The sequence below is a fragment of the Oncorhynchus masou genome, chromosome 1, assembly GCF_036934945.1.
Source record: "Oncorhynchus masou masou isolate Uvic2021 chromosome 1, UVic_Omas_1.1, whole genome shotgun sequence".
NCBI lineage: Eukaryota > Metazoa > Chordata > Actinopteri > Salmoniformes > Salmonidae > Oncorhynchus > Oncorhynchus masou.
Window position 1 is genome coordinate 76,003,516 of NC_088212.1, and position 15,717 is coordinate 76,019,232.

General features: G+C 42.9%; 1 protein-coding gene across 1 annotated transcript in view; it reads left to right on the forward strand.

Annotated features, from left to right (window-relative positions):
* LOC135550831 (carbohydrate sulfotransferase 8-like) overlaps nucleotides 1–15,717 on the forward strand; it is a 263,202-nt gene that overhangs the window by 61,654 nt on the left and 185,831 nt on the right. The window contains exon 3 of the mRNA XM_064981973.1: nucleotides 2,071–2,276. Within this exon, the coding sequence (XP_064838045.1) occupies nucleotides 2,102–2,276 (175 nt within the window). The 5' untranslated portion in view covers nucleotides 2,071–2,101. The remainder of the gene's footprint in view (nucleotides 1–2,070; nucleotides 2,277–15,717) is intronic.

Below are 15,717 nucleotides of genomic sequence, written 5' to 3' on the forward strand. Positions count from 1 at the left end.
GATATCTGATTGTACTGGCTGATTTATCCATGACTGAAGGCCAGCCAAAGTGGTTTGATATCTGATTGTACTGGCTGATTTATCCATGACTGAAGGCCAGCCAAAGTGGTTTGATATCTGATTGTACTGGCTGATTTATCCATGACTGAAGGCCAGCCAAAGTGGTTTGATATCTGATTGTACTGGCTGATTTATCCATGACTGAAGGCCAGCCAAAGTGGTTTGATATCTGATTGTACTGGCTGATTTATCCATGACTGAAGGCCAGCCAAAGTGGTTTGATATCTGATTGTACTGGCTGATTTATCCATGACTGAAGGCCAGCCAAAGTGGTTTGATATCTGATTGTACTGGCTGATTTATCCATGACTGAAGGCCAGCCAAAGTGGTTTGATATCTGATTGTACTGGCTGATTTATCCATGACTGAAGGCCAGCCAAAGTGGTTTGATATCTGATTGTACTGGCTGATTTATCCATGACTGAAGGCCAGCCAAAGTGGTTTGATATCTGATTGTACTGGCTGATTTATCCATGACTGAAGGCCAGCCAAAGTGGTTTGATATCTGATTGACTGCTATTGGTCTCCAAGGTTATGGCATCAATTAACTCATACGGGCTGATTCTTATTTTCAATTATATGTGTTAATTATTTTTCTAGTCTCATTCTGTATATTTATAGACGCCGTTGATGACCCCCTATTCACCAGTATCTAGTTAACATGTTACCTGTTACAGCTGTTATGCACAGGTGTGTCTTCTGAAGTGAGTGTCTCCACTTCATTTGTTTGTACAGTACTGATGAAGGCATAGCAGCTGAAACACATGCTCCTTTTTGTGTTGAGCACTTTGCACTTTCACCTTTTTGGATTCTTTCGAGCATTGATTACATAAAGTACATTTTAGAATCTCCGTCGCCTTGGTTTTTTCCTTTTTATGGTTTGAGTGTGAGATCCCATTGAAATCTTTCAATGTTTTTCTCTCGTGCACAGGCCACCATTCATTATAGCCTGAGCACGGACCCTCATACTGGCTCACTGACTCATGAAAAACATGACTTCTAGATTTCATGTCAAGTTGTCCACAGTTTAACACATTTAGGACATGTGTTGTTTTACAAACGGACTTCAAAGAGCCTATGTTTATCATTAATACTGCACAGTATGTCTTTTAAGTAGTTCCTGCTTATAAAATGTAACATCTCATTAATCTTGTGTGGTAGACTGTTAGCAGTACAAAGAGAATATATTTCTATAGTTGTCACTCAGTAAGGTGAACACATTTTGAATTAATCCAATGAGGAGAAAACTGTTTGTTACACAGAGTGGAACAGGGAAACCCAAGAGCAGACTCAGACGAGGACACTGGGATGAAGTAACCAAGGTATTTATTGAAACACAGTGGGAAGATGAAGTGCAGGCCAGGGGAAGCTCGGGCGGGTTGCAGGAAACCAGGTGCGGAGGCTGAAGCGAGAGGGGCTGGGACAGGGTAAGCAGGTAAGCAGGGATTCCAAGGGAGCAGTAGAGTGGGGAATCCAGGGCAGAGTAGCAGGATGAGGAGACGTGGGACTGGAGACAGGGACAAGAGTCAGAGCGGGCAGAACTGTAGCGGAGAGGAAAACCGTGTCAGCAAAGGAAAACAGGCACGACAGGATCGAAATAGTAACAAATGGCTAGAAACGTAGACTGACTGAGCAGAGATTACGATCTGACAGTGTGGAAGTGGCAGGACTGAATATTTGTATTTGTCTTGATTATGGAACAGGTTGCAGCTGGTGGGGACTGCTCTGACTCCAGCACACCTGTCTCCGCCCACACAATCACACACACACACAGAGAGAGGGAGAGAGCACTGTGGGAGTGGCGGCAAGTCAAGGAGACACAGGATGAGCAGTAGAGGGCGTGTCAGGCGCAGATGTAACACTGTTGAAGAACCATGATTAGCCTACCTATATTAATGTAATTATAACCCATTTAACCCTATGTCATGTCATGCTATGTCCTGTATTGTGCTGCTATATCTTATGTCCTGTCCTATCTGGGCTGACTCTGTCCCTGTTCTCTCTCCCCAGGCAGCAGTCTGAGCTGAGGCAGGATAGCAGGATGTTGTGGGTGGAGTGTAGGATAGTGGACGCCCTGCGTGGGAGAAGACGGATGAGGGCCACGGCCGTCAAGCTTCCCTGCTCCTTCTGGTTCCTTCTGCTGTTCGGTGCTGGAGGCCTTGTCCTCTTCATACACCTCCAGGACCTCTCAGAGATGGTCCAGCAACAGGCTCCAGGTCAGTGGGAGAGAGATTCAATTCAAATCAAATCAAATTTTATTTGTCACATACACATGGTTAGCAGATGTTAATGCGAGTGTAGCGAAATGCTTGTGCTTCTAGTTCCGACGATGCAGTAATAACCAACAAGTAATCTAACTAACAATTCCAAAACTACTGTCTTATACACACAAGTGTAAGGGGATAAAGAATATGTACATAAAGATATATGAATGAGTGATGGTACAGAGCAGCATAGGCAAGATACAGTAGATGGTATCGAGTACAGTATATACATATGAGATGAGTATGTAAACAAAGTGGCATAGTTAAAGTGGCTAGTGATACATGTATTACATAAAGATGCAGTAGATGATATAGAGTACAGTATATACGTATACATATGAGATGAATAATGTAGGGTATGTAAACATTATATTAGGTAGCATTGTATAAAGTGGCTAGTGATATATTTTACATCATTTCCCATCAATTCCCATTATTAAAGTGGCTAGAGTTGAGTCAGTGTGTTGGCAGCAGCCACTCAATGTTAGTGGTGGCTGTTTAACAGTCTGATGGCCTTGAGATAGAAGCTGTTTTTCAGTCTCTCGGTCCCAGCTTTGATGCACCTGTACTGACCTCGCCTTCTGGATGATAGCGGGGTGAACAGGCAGTGGCTCGGGTGGTTGTCCTTGATGATCTTTATGGCCTTCCTGTAACATTGGGTGGTGTAGGTGTCCTGGAGGGCAGGTAGTTTGCCCCCGGTGATGTGTTGTGCAGACCTCACTACCCTCTGGAGAGCCTTACGGTTGAGGGCGGAGCAGTTGCCATACCAGGCGGTGATACAGCCCGCCAGGATGCTCTCAATTGTGCATCTGTAGAAGTTTGTGAGTGCTTTTGGTGACAAGCCGAATTTCTTCAGCCTTCTAAAGTTGAACAGGCGCTGCTGCGCCTTCTTCACGATGCTGTCTGTGTGGGTGGACCAATTCAGTTTGTCTGTGATGTGTATGCCGTGTATGCCGAGGAACTTAAAACTTACTACCCTCTCCACTACTGTTCCATCGATGTGGATAGGGGGGTGTTCCCTCTGCTGTTTCCTGAAGTCCACAATCATCTCCTTAGTTTTGTACAGTCAGTTTCTACTGACCTGAAACTGGAATGGGTTGATACTATCATCATCATCAGTACTATATGTTGTGAAATGTCACACATACAAATAAACCCATATACACCTGTTCACATGCATGTACACATGCACTATATATACTGTTATTGTCAACCTGCTCCTCTACTGGATTAAAGTTTGATAAGAACCGTACCACGTTTGCATACTGAAAAGATGAAGTAATTGGTTATGAGTTATCATCAGACAATGCCAGGATGTCAACCGTAAATGATGGTGATATCCTTGGTGTTGCACTGTGAGTGGTGATTGGTGATATCCTTGGTGGTGCACTGTGAGTGGTGATTGGTGATATCCTGTGAGGGGTGATATCCTTGGTGGTGCACTGTGAGTGGTGATTGGTGATATCCTGTGAGGGGTGATATCCTTGGTGGTGCACTGTGAGTGGTGATTGGTGATATCCTGTGAGTGGTGATTGGTGATATCCTGTGAGTGGTGATTGGTGATATCCTGTGAGTGGTGATATCCTTAGTGGTGTACTGTGAGGGCACCAGTGGTGAACACCTTCTACAGCACCACAGGACTGAGCCACACACTGAGAGATAGAGAGAGAGATATGGGGAGAGAGAGCTGGGGAGATAGGGCTAGGATCTGGATGGGAGGGAGGGGGAGAAAGAGAGAGACTACACAGAGAGAGATGGAGAGATGGGGGAGGCTCTGTGCACGGCTGTGTGTGGGTCTATCATGTGTCACCTGTGCTGTGTGTCATCATCAGTATCAGACAGGATGAGTGCTGTGTCAGCCTCTCTATCAATAAGAGGTACTTACGGAGAGTGAGAACTCTCCTGGCTCTAATATTCCACTGATTGTCAGATGCTCGTGCGGGTCATATCACACACGCACGCACGCGCACGCACACACACACACACACACACACACACACACACACACACACACACACTGCCGAGTGATGAGTGTGTCTAACCTAGCAACTGCAGTGCTAGTGGGCCATGCACACTGTAGAAATGGCAAGGAGTTTTGGCTTGTCTATTCAGAAGGAGCACCATGCCAAGTTCAATGTCATGGAGACAAGATAGTGGCATGGCCTTTTTTTATTCAGGATTTTATGTCTATGAGGGGTGGTCCTTTGTAGCTCAGTTGGTAGAGCATGGTGCTTGTAACCTAGAGTAGTGGGTTCAAATCCCTGGTCCATACATATGTAACATATATGCACGTGTGACTGTAAGTTGCTTTGGATAAAAGTGTCTGCCAATGGCATATATTATTACGATAAGCACTTAATGAATTTGAAGTATTTAAACTGCTGACATACTGTACAGTAATTGTACTGTGCGAGTATCCATTTTCACAGCAAAAGCATGCATGCACGCACTATCCATGCACTGATTTGGTTAGAAAGAAACAATGCTAATTTCACAAATGATGTATGACATATGAAGTGTTACAATGAACATTCAGTGACTTCAGTATAGCTTACACCGCTGGAAAGATGATGCTGAACGGTATCTATGCCTTAAGCTACGATGCCTCCCTTCCACCAGAAGCACATCTCTAATAGTGTTGAGTATTAATACATTGGATGTCAGCTTCTATCTATCTTCCTCTCTCCACTGCTCATCCTTTTTGTCTGGCTGTGGAGTACAGTCACAGTCAGTGGAGTGCTTTGGTCCCCCATCGTTAAGATAACACTCACAATAGCCGAACAGGAACCAGCAGTTTAACAGGCTGGGCAACAGTCTCTCCTGATCACCACAGTAACTGTTTAAGGGACAATCGAGGGGAAACCCACTAGCTACCAATCTCCTGGGAAAAAGACATGGCTCAAAGTCCTAGGCGCTAGCTGAGATAAATTGCTAACACACGTTTTTCCAACACTTACGGCTTTGTTGTCACAGTGTGGGCCAACGGCTGAGAGGAAGGTCTAGTTGTATGGTGGTGTTTCAGTAAAGACATGTGTCTTCACTCAAACACCAATAACACATTATTACCATCTCATTGGAACAAACCCTATGGCAAAGCAAAGTCTTTCTTCATCGGAAAAAAGGACAAGTGCCCATTGAGTGGACTGGTACAGCATTACACAACTCCACTGAGGGTCGTGACTAGGTCACCCACTATTCTCTTGTTCTAGTTATAGTATAATTACATAGCAGTAATCCATTTCTTATCCCATTTCCCCTCTGATAATCATTGCATGGAAGAGAGCATGTTAGCTCGACTCGGTTACAGTAGCTAATCTATAGAGATGATCTGTTTACTGCTGTGCTATGCATTGAATGGCACAAATTGAACAAAGGCACAGTGGTGAGTTTGGCAGTTATTGTCTGATTGCACTCTTACCATGCAAAGCAAATCCTACCCAACGTCCTTGACATCTTTACTGATCCATGGCTTGGCATCCGCAGTGAGGAATGGTGGCAGTCAAAGAACACTTCACACATCACTGATGAGATGACATGGAGAACGAAAAATATGTACTAAGGTACGAGAGCCTGTGTGTGTGTGTGTGTGTGTGTGTGTGTGTGTGTGTGTGTGTGTGTGTGTGTGTGTGTGTGTGTGTGTGTGTGTGTGTGTGTGTGTGTGTGTGTGTGTGTGTGTGTGTGTGTGTGTGTGTGTGTGTGTGTGTGTGCGCGCGCTTTTCCTTAGATGTAGCCAGGTCTCGTTGCTGAAATATAAAACATTTCTCTATATCAGTGGTATTCAAAGTCAGGGTCAGGGAACGGCAGTGGGGTCGCCCAATTCCTTTTTTGAAATAAAGATATATATATATATATAACACAGTATATTTAGCACTTAGTATTTGTTAGGATCCCCAGATCCCCACCACCATATATATATATATATATATATACATACACACACTGAGTATACAGAACATTAGGAACACCTTTCTAATATTGAGTTGCACTCCCTTTTACCCTCAGAACAACCTCAATTCATTGGGGCATGGGCTCTACAAGGTGTCGAAAGTGTTCAAATCAAATGTATTTTATATAGCCCTTCGTACATCAGCTGATATCTCAAAGTGCTGTACAGAAACCCAGCCTAAAACCCCAAACAGCAAGCAATGCAGGTGTAGAAGCACGGTGGCTAGGAAAAACTCCCTGGAAAGGCCAAAACCAGTCCTCTTCTGGCTGTGCCGGGTGGATATTATAAAGAACATGGCCAAGAAGTTCAAATGTTCATAAATGACCAGCATGGTTGAATAATAATAATAAGGCAGAACAGTTGAAACTGGAGCAGCACGGCCAGGTGGACTGGGGACAGCAAGGAGTTATCATGTCAGGTAGTCCTGGGGCATGGTCCTAGGGCTCAGGTCCTCCGAGAGAGAGAAAGAAAGAGAGAATTAGAGAAAGCACGCTTAAATTCACACAGGACACCGAATAGGACAGGAGAAGTACTCCAGATATAACAAACTGATCCTAGCCCCCCGACACATAAACTACTGCAGCATAAATACTGGAGGCTGAGACAGGAGGGGTCTCAGCCTCCAGTATTTACTGTATTCACTGTTGAACGTGAAAAACCCATCAGCATTGCAGTTCTTGACATAAAACGTTGCGCTTGGCACCTACTACCATAACCCTTTCAAAGGCACTTAAATATGTTGTAACGCTGCTGGGTTTTTCATATTCAACAGTTTCCCGTGTGTATCAAGAACGGCCCACTACCCAAAGGACATCCAGCCAACTTGACACAACTGTGGGAAGCATTGGAGTCAACATGGGCCAACATCCTTGTGGAACACTTTCGACGCCTTGTAGAGTCAATTTCACCCTCTGAATGGCACACACATACAATCCATGTCTCAATTGTCTCAAGGCTTAAAAATCCTTCTTTAACCTGTGTCCCCTTCATCTATACTGATTGAAGGGGATTTAACAAGTGACATCAATAAGGGATTGTAGCTTTCACCTGGATTCACTTGGTCAGTCTATTTCATGGAAAGAGCAGGTGTTCTTAATGTTTTGTACACTCAGTCTATATAGATTGTATTTTGGGGGGGAACAAAAAATAAGAGTACAGATGGGACAATATACAAGTATTTTGAGAACGACAATTTGAAAATGTATTAATTGTTAACTTTTCATTTTGATAAGAGATGAAAATGTAATGAATTTAAGGTTATTTGTTGATGTAAATCAAAAGTTACAGATTTGAAGGTAGTATCATTAAATTTGCGGTGGTTTGGGGTCACAAGAAATTCTTGCAACAAAAATGGGGTGCCCAGAAATTATTTTAGAGAAAATGGGGTCCCCTCTGAAAAGGTTTTAATACCACTGCTCTATATGATCTACCTGTGGAATAACTGTGGATGTATGTACAACTACCCTCTCATCTGGTCCACAACAACCCTCCCTCCATCCCCCCATCCCTCCCCCATCTCTCCATCAATCCCTCTTCACATGGGGACCGCAAGGAACAGTGCATGTTGTTTCAAGCTGGAAGGTAGAATTTGATCTCTCCCCACCAGAGGTCCAGTAATCTTTTAAGCCGTTCTGTTTGCAGAGTCTAATTTAGCTGTCTCTTAATGTAATTAAATTGTGCTGATGACCTGGCGTGGAGGGAGGGGCTGAGCAGCAATATTTCCATGCAAATCCACTCCAATGAATGTTTGTGGAAAGAAAATATATTATATGACCTTATTATTTCCTCTCCATCCTTTGCCTGTCCACCTCACAAAGCTCCCTTTACAAAAACTACTGGTGCAGACCTGGCACCATCCACTCTCACTCCACTCCACTCCATCCCACCCAGTTCAGTGCATTGGAAATTAATTATTGGCAAAGCTACGTCACTCAGTCATTTTACCTTAAGTGCCATGGTACCCTGACCTTTGACATAGTAGGGAGACCCTATCTCTGGGGATTTGGTGAGAAAACAGAACTTCATTGAAGCAGTGAAACCATACAGTACAATAAGAGTTTTCTGCTGGCCGGGTTTTGTCGCTGGATCACATGACGATCTGGATGGTTATCTGGAGAGTGCCATGGCAACCTGTGCTCATGCCAAGCCATAGACGTTACAGATCTCCATTCTCCTCTGTACACCTCAGCCACTGAGGAGGGATAGCCTATTATGGTCTGGCAGAACACGCTGAAACCTGAACCATCCAAGTGGCCTTGATAGCTGAAACTCTGAAACCCTGGATACAGTAGCCTACCTTTGCGTAGATAGGTATTTAGTAGGTAAGTATTCGTCTAGGTACTCAGTAGGTATTGTAGATATTCATTGTCCACATTGCCAACTCAGTCTGCTAACCTACTAGGGTATCACAATTTCTCCGTGGCAACACCAAGGTCATGTGGTGTTCTATTAACATCAGTCCCCTGTGGTCATGTTCTGGGCTCTCTGGTCTGGACATAATCTGTTTTCCAAAGCCATCTGATCCCACAACCAATGCTGCCAATATGTTTCCAAATTGATTTTTTTCTCCACTTTCTTCCAGTACAGTGAATGGCTCATGTCCAGAAAAATACAATGTTATCCCTACAGCAATTAATGCTATACTATTACTCTACCAAAAGACTAAAAGCCATTTACTGTACTTTAATATGCAAGAGAGGCATATAATTATTTGGCTTTTGCCAGTTGTGTTTTTACTGCACAGACTTTAGAGAATGCTCTCTGAGTGTTGGAAAATATAGTCAGTGTGAGACACAGCCACAAATCATATTAGTGCAGCACTGAGTCCTGGGCGAGCGATACATCTCCCCTGAACCATTCCTCAGTCCTGGACATAAAACACTTCAAAACAGCTGAACTGGTGCTATCCAGTAAGCCATGAAATACAAAATGTAGCCCAGATCAGAAAGCATCCATATGAGACAGAGGAAGCTACATTTACCAGCGGAGAGGGGGAAAAAAGTAGATGCTCTGGTCTTTCCCTTTCAACTGTAGTGCAAAGGTCAAGATGCATCTTTTGAGCCTCCCACTAGTACAGACATGGGCATCTGGCAGCATGCCTGTTTTGAAAACCCTCAGATCAATAATAAAAAAAATATATCATATTTTTGAGGGTAACGCAGTCAGGGTCTCAACTTACTGTTGCGAGTTAAAACAGTAGAATACACAAGGTGCAATTTCAAAATATGGTTGTGCATAAGCAGTTTTTCTCTTGTTATGTCAGTCACTGACAGTCACTTAATTATCCCACGTCAGCAAAAATGTTGTAGATTGTTAGCTGACAGATGAGAGCAGTGATGAGTTGTGCTAGTGGGGGGTGTCCGCCTGGCCTTTCTCCAAGTGCACGCTGGGCTGTGTTCAAAAACTCCAAAATGATTGAGAACAGGATGTGGGTTGAGCACCAGGTAGATCCAACAGAGAAGTGGCTTTTTGAAAAGTCTTTGAAGGCCGCTATTGGAGCCTGTGCCGCTCAACATAACCAATCTGCCACATGCTGTGCCACTAACCCCACAGCCAAGGGTGGGCCGTACTGTACACTGTCCTGCTGCAGCACAGAGAGAACTCCTTCGGTGACCAAAGCCTCAAACACACAGATTTGAGCAGAAATCTCACGTAGGCAATTGTTCGAGAACTTTTTTCAGAGCATCCTGGTGCATTTACTGTTTACAAACTTGTCATTGCAGTTGTGGAGGCCTTGGACAGAAGTCAATACCATATAAAATTAAAATTAAAATACAGTCACTCACAATTGATCTACCTTAATCCACTGCAGTGCAAATTCAATGCAGAGCTTTTTGGGAGGGAGAAAAGGAGATATTTGGCGTTTCCACTGCAGCAGAAACATAATTATGAGATCATGTTTTTTGGGTAATTAGAATTAACAGGTGAGCTGGCTGAGCCACAGACGACAGACCGACAGATAGACATACAGAGTCTCGCCCCCACATTCGCTGATTAAAGACAGCACTCTGCCACTCAAAATGACAAGGCCCTGGCCATCAGTGTCCCTAGTCATTCCCTTATCTGTCTGACAGTAATCCTGCGTTTCCTCTCCTCTGCTCTCCATCCCGAGAAAGAGACAGTCTCTCTCCTCTCGTCATGGAAGCACCAAATAATCAGGATGGGATTGGTCATCAAAGGCCTGGTAATGAGCAGCAACATGAATATACATGTCTAATATTGGAGCCAAACCAGCCATCCATTCCCAGCACTCCCTCTCCCTAACCAACTGAAGAACATCCCTTTTTCCCCACCACCAAACCAACTGCAGAATAAAAGAACGATTTCAAAAAGAATACTTTTTTTCAGTACACTTTCCCTTATGTTTTGTGTTTCTTTTTGCATGAAAGTTTGATTAAAAAGTAATCAAAGGTAGAACAGCAGGTAAAGTAGGACTGGGAAACAGTAGGTAGGTATAGGTTCTGACAGTCACAAGGAAGGCACCACACAGAGCAGACTTAATAAGTACTGGAAGGGCCTAAGTTGCGTAACAACCATGATTTTTCCTCAGACGGGACTGTCTTCTTCTTATGAGGTTGTTGTTCTCCTCAAAGTTTAATTGCTGTCAGAAAGCTTGCCCTCAGGAGGCTCACCGCGAGAACACTTGTCTTTACCACTGCAAAGTCTTCATAGTTTCTCGTAGTCAGCCAGCATCTCCCAGCAGGCTGGAGACAGGCTGTGAAAACCAGTCACAGACACAGAGACAGGTAAGAAGGGCATTCATGCCATCAAAAGGAACAAAATTTGACATACCAATTAGGATCTGGCTAAAAATACATGAATCCGTTATAGAACCCATTGCCCTTTATGGTTGTGAGGTCTGGGGTCCGCTCACCAACCAAGAATTCACAAAATGGGCCAAATACCAAATTGAGAGACTGCATGCAGAATTCTGCACAAATATCCTCTGTGTACAACGTAGAACACCAAATAATGCATATAGAGCAGAATTAGGCCGATACCCGCTAATTATCAAAATCCAGAAAAGAGACGTTCAATTCTACAACCACCTAAAAGGAAGTGATTACCAAACCTTCCATAACAAAGCCATCACCTACAGAGAGATGAAGAGAGACCTGAGACCTGGAAAAGAGTCCCCAAAGCAAGCTGGTCCTGGGGCTCTGTTCACAAACACAAACACACCCCACAGAACCCCAGGACAGCAACACAATTAGACCCAACCAAATCATGATAAAACATAAAGATAATTACTTAACACATTGGAAAAAATTAACAAAAAAAACAGAGCAACCTAGAATGCTATTTGGCCCTAAACACCTGACCACTGTGACTGACCCAAACTTAAGGAAAGCTTTGACTATGTAAAGACTCAGTGATAATAGCCTTGCTATTGAGAAAGGCCACCGTACGCAGACCTGGCTCTCAAGAGAAGACAGGCTATGTGCACACTGCCCACAGAATGAGGTGGAAACTGAGCTGCACTTCCTAACCTCTTTCCCAATGTATGACCATGTTAGAGACACATATTTCCCTCAGATTCCACAGATCCACAAAGAATTCGAAAACAACCATGATTTTGATCAACTCCCATATCTACTGTGTGAAATACCACAGTGTGCCATCACAGCAGCAAGATATGGGACCTGTTGCCACAAGAAAAGGTCAACCAGTGAAGAACAAACACCATTGTAAATACAACCCATATTTATGCTTGTTTATTTTCCCTTTTGTACTTTAACCATTTGTACATTGTTACAACGCTGTATATATACTGTACATAATATGACATTTGTAATGTCTTTATTCTTTTGGAACTTCTGTGAGTGTAATGTTTACTGTTCATTTTTTATTGTTTATTTCACTTTTGTATATTATATACTTCACTTGCTTTGGCAATGTTAACATGTGTTTCCCATGCCAATAAATCCCCTTGAATTGAATTGACAGGCACGAGGAGAGGAGAGGAGAGGAGAGGAGAGGAGAGGAGAGGAGAGGAGAGGAGAGGAGAGGAGAGGAGAGATAGAGAAATACACCTTATAATAGCCACTGCTCTTACCAAGAACACATCTTGTGTAAGCAAAGTCGAGCTGTATATGGAAAACATGAATAATGCCTGTGTTCAAGGTCTCTACACCATTGCCTAGAATATCATATTTTCTCTGCTAAACAGGGGAAATCATTAACTAAATAACATGTTGTTAGTGAGGATCATGAAAAAGTATATGCTAAATGTGACCCATACTGTATATTGCACTTTGCAAATAAAAGCTTTTGTTGTGTAAATGTTTCCACACTGATACTAACCTACTGTTTTTAAAATGAGGAAGATCTTGTTAGATATTATCAAAACCTGCATGAGGAGCATTAAAATGACCTTGAAGCCTAGTTTCCATATAAATAACTATAGAATAGAATACATTTTAGAAAAATAGCGAAGACATCATAACTATGAAATAACACATATGGTATTTTATATTATGGATTCTTCAAAGTAGCCACCCTTTGCCTTGATGACAGCTTTGCACGATCTTGGCATTCTCTCAACCAGCTTCAGCTGGAATGCTTTTTCAACAATCTTGAAGGAGTTCCCAAATATGCTGAACAGTTGTTTGCTGCTTTTCCTTCACTCTGCAGTCCAACTCATCCCAAACCATCTCAATCGGGATGAGGTCGGGTGATTGTGGAGGCCAGGTCATCTGATGTAGCAGTCCATCACTCTCCTTCTTGGTAAAATAGCCCTTACACAGCCTGGAGGTGTGTTGGGTCATTGTCCTGTTGAAAAACAATTTATAGTCTCACCAAGCGCAAACCAGATGGGATGGCGTATCGCTGCAGAATACTGGTTAAGTGTGCCTTGAATTCTAAATAAATCACTGACAGTGTCACCGGCAAAGCACCCCCACACAATCACTCCTCCGCCATGCTTCACGGTGGGAACTACACATGCAAAGATAATCCGTTCACCTACTCTGTGTCTCACAAAGACCCGGCAGTTGAAACCAAAAATCTTCAGACCAGATTTTCACTGGTCTAATGTCCATTGCTCGTGTTTCTTGGCCCAAGCAAGTCTCTTCTTCTTATTGGTGTTTTCTTAGTAGTGGTTTCTTTGCAGAAATTCAACCGCGAAGGCCTGATTCACACAGTCTCCTCTGAACAGTTGATGTTGAGATGTGTCTGTTACATGAACTCTGTGAAGCATTTATTTGGGCTGCAATCTGTGGCTGGTAACATGCTGACCACACACCTCGCGTGCGCGAGTGTTGCAAATGAAATTTAAACATACATGTTATTCAATTATTGCACCGACATTGCTCTCGCGTGCCAACGAGCGTTTGTGTTGCCAAGCGCTAAAATCGAAGTCAGTACTATTTGTGACGCTAAACGCATCTCCTCATTGGTTTATAGAAGCAGATACCCACGTGCCATCTCCTCATTGGTTATACCCACGTAGGTGATTGAAAGATGAACTGAGTTCGGTTGGTCATCATGATAACTATGAAAGTTAGATGTCAATCGCCATATAAAGTCCAAAAAATAAAAAACCTGGAGGGATGACCAGAAATTATTTGGTTGACCGTTTCATGTGTGGATTAAATGTCGGAGTAGAGGACCTTGTGCATTTCAGGAAAAATAACAACTCAACGTTTATATCCCAGGACAAACTAGCCATCAACTGCAAGTGGTAGCTAAATTGCCAGAAATGTTTAATGCTTTTCGACCTGTCCCCAAAATAATAGAATTGGTTCAGAGATTGTTTTGATATTTCAACCTGCGTGTCGTGATCGCTTTTGGTGTGGGGGCACAAAATCAATTTGCGCACGATGGTGCATGATGGCGCACGCGCATGGCCAGTTTGGGTGTGGTGTAATGAATGTATCCTCTGCAGCAGGGGTAACTCTAGGTCTTCCTTTCCTGTGGCGGTTCTCATGAGAGCCAGTTTTATCATAGCGCTTTATGGTTTTTGCGATTGCACTTTCAAAGTTCTTATGTCTTAAAGTAAAGATGGACTGTCTTTATGTTCTTGCCATAATATGAACTTGGTCTTATACCAAATAGGGCTATCTTCTGTATACCACCCCTACCTTGTCACAACACAACTGATTCGCTAGAATGCATTAAGAAGGAAATAAATTCCACAAATTAACTTTTAACAAGGCACACCTGTTATTGAAATGCATTCCAGGTGACTACCTCATGAAGCTGGTTGAGAGAATGCCAAGAGTGTGCAAAGCTGTCATAAAGTCAAAGGGTGGCTACTTTGAAGAATCTCAAATATAAGATATATATTTGTTTAACACTTTTTTGGTTACCACATGATTCCATATGTGTTATTTCATAGTTTTGATGTATTTACTATTATTCTACAATGTAGAAAATATTAAAAATAACATTTAAGAGCAGTTGGAGGCCACGGAAGGAGTGTTGTAGGCCATTGAAGCTTATTTGGAGGTTTGTTATCACAGTGTCCAAAGAAGAGCCAGATGTATACAGAATGGTGTCATCTGCGTAGAGCAAGAGCGACATCCTTGATACAGTGCCTTGCGAAAGTATTCGGCCCCCTTGAACTTTGCGACCTTTTGCCACATTTCAGGCTTCAAACATAAAGATATAAAACTGTATCAACAACAAGTGGGACACAATCATGAAGTGGAACGACATTTATTGGATATTTCAAACTTTTTTAACAAATCAAAAACTGAAAAATTGGGCGTGCAAAATTATTCAGCCCCTTTACTTTCAGTGCAGCAAACTCTCTCCAGAAGTTCAGTGAGGATCTCTGAATGATCCAATGTTGACCTAAATGACTAATGATGATAAATACAATCCACCTGTGTGTAATCAAGTCTCCGTATAAATGCACCTGCACTGTGATAATCTCAGAGGTCCGTTAAAAGCGCAGAGAGCATCATGAAGAACAAGGAACACACCAGGCAGGTCCGAGATACTGTTGTGAAGAAGTTTAAAGCCGGATTTGGATACCAAAAGATTTCCCAAGCTTTAAACATCCCAAGGAGCACTGTGCAAGCGATAATATTGAAATGGAAGGAGTATCAGACCACTGCAAATCTACCAAGACATTGCCGTCCCTCTAAACTTTCAGCTCATACAAGGAGAAGACTGATCAGAGATGCAGCCAAGAGGCCCATGATCTCTCTGGATGAACTGCAGAGATCTACAGCTGAGGTGGGAGACTCTGTCCATAGGACAACAATCAGTCGTATATTGCACAAATCTGGCCTTTACGAAAGAGTGGCAAGAAGAAAGCCATTTCTTAAAGATATCCATAAAAAGTGTTGTTTAAAGTTTGCCACAAGCCACCTGGGAGACACACCAAACATGTGGAAGAAGGTGCTCTGGTCAGATGAAACCAAAATTGAACTTTTTGGCAACAATGCAAAACGTTATGTTTGGCGTAAAAGCAACACAGCTCATCACCCTGAACACACC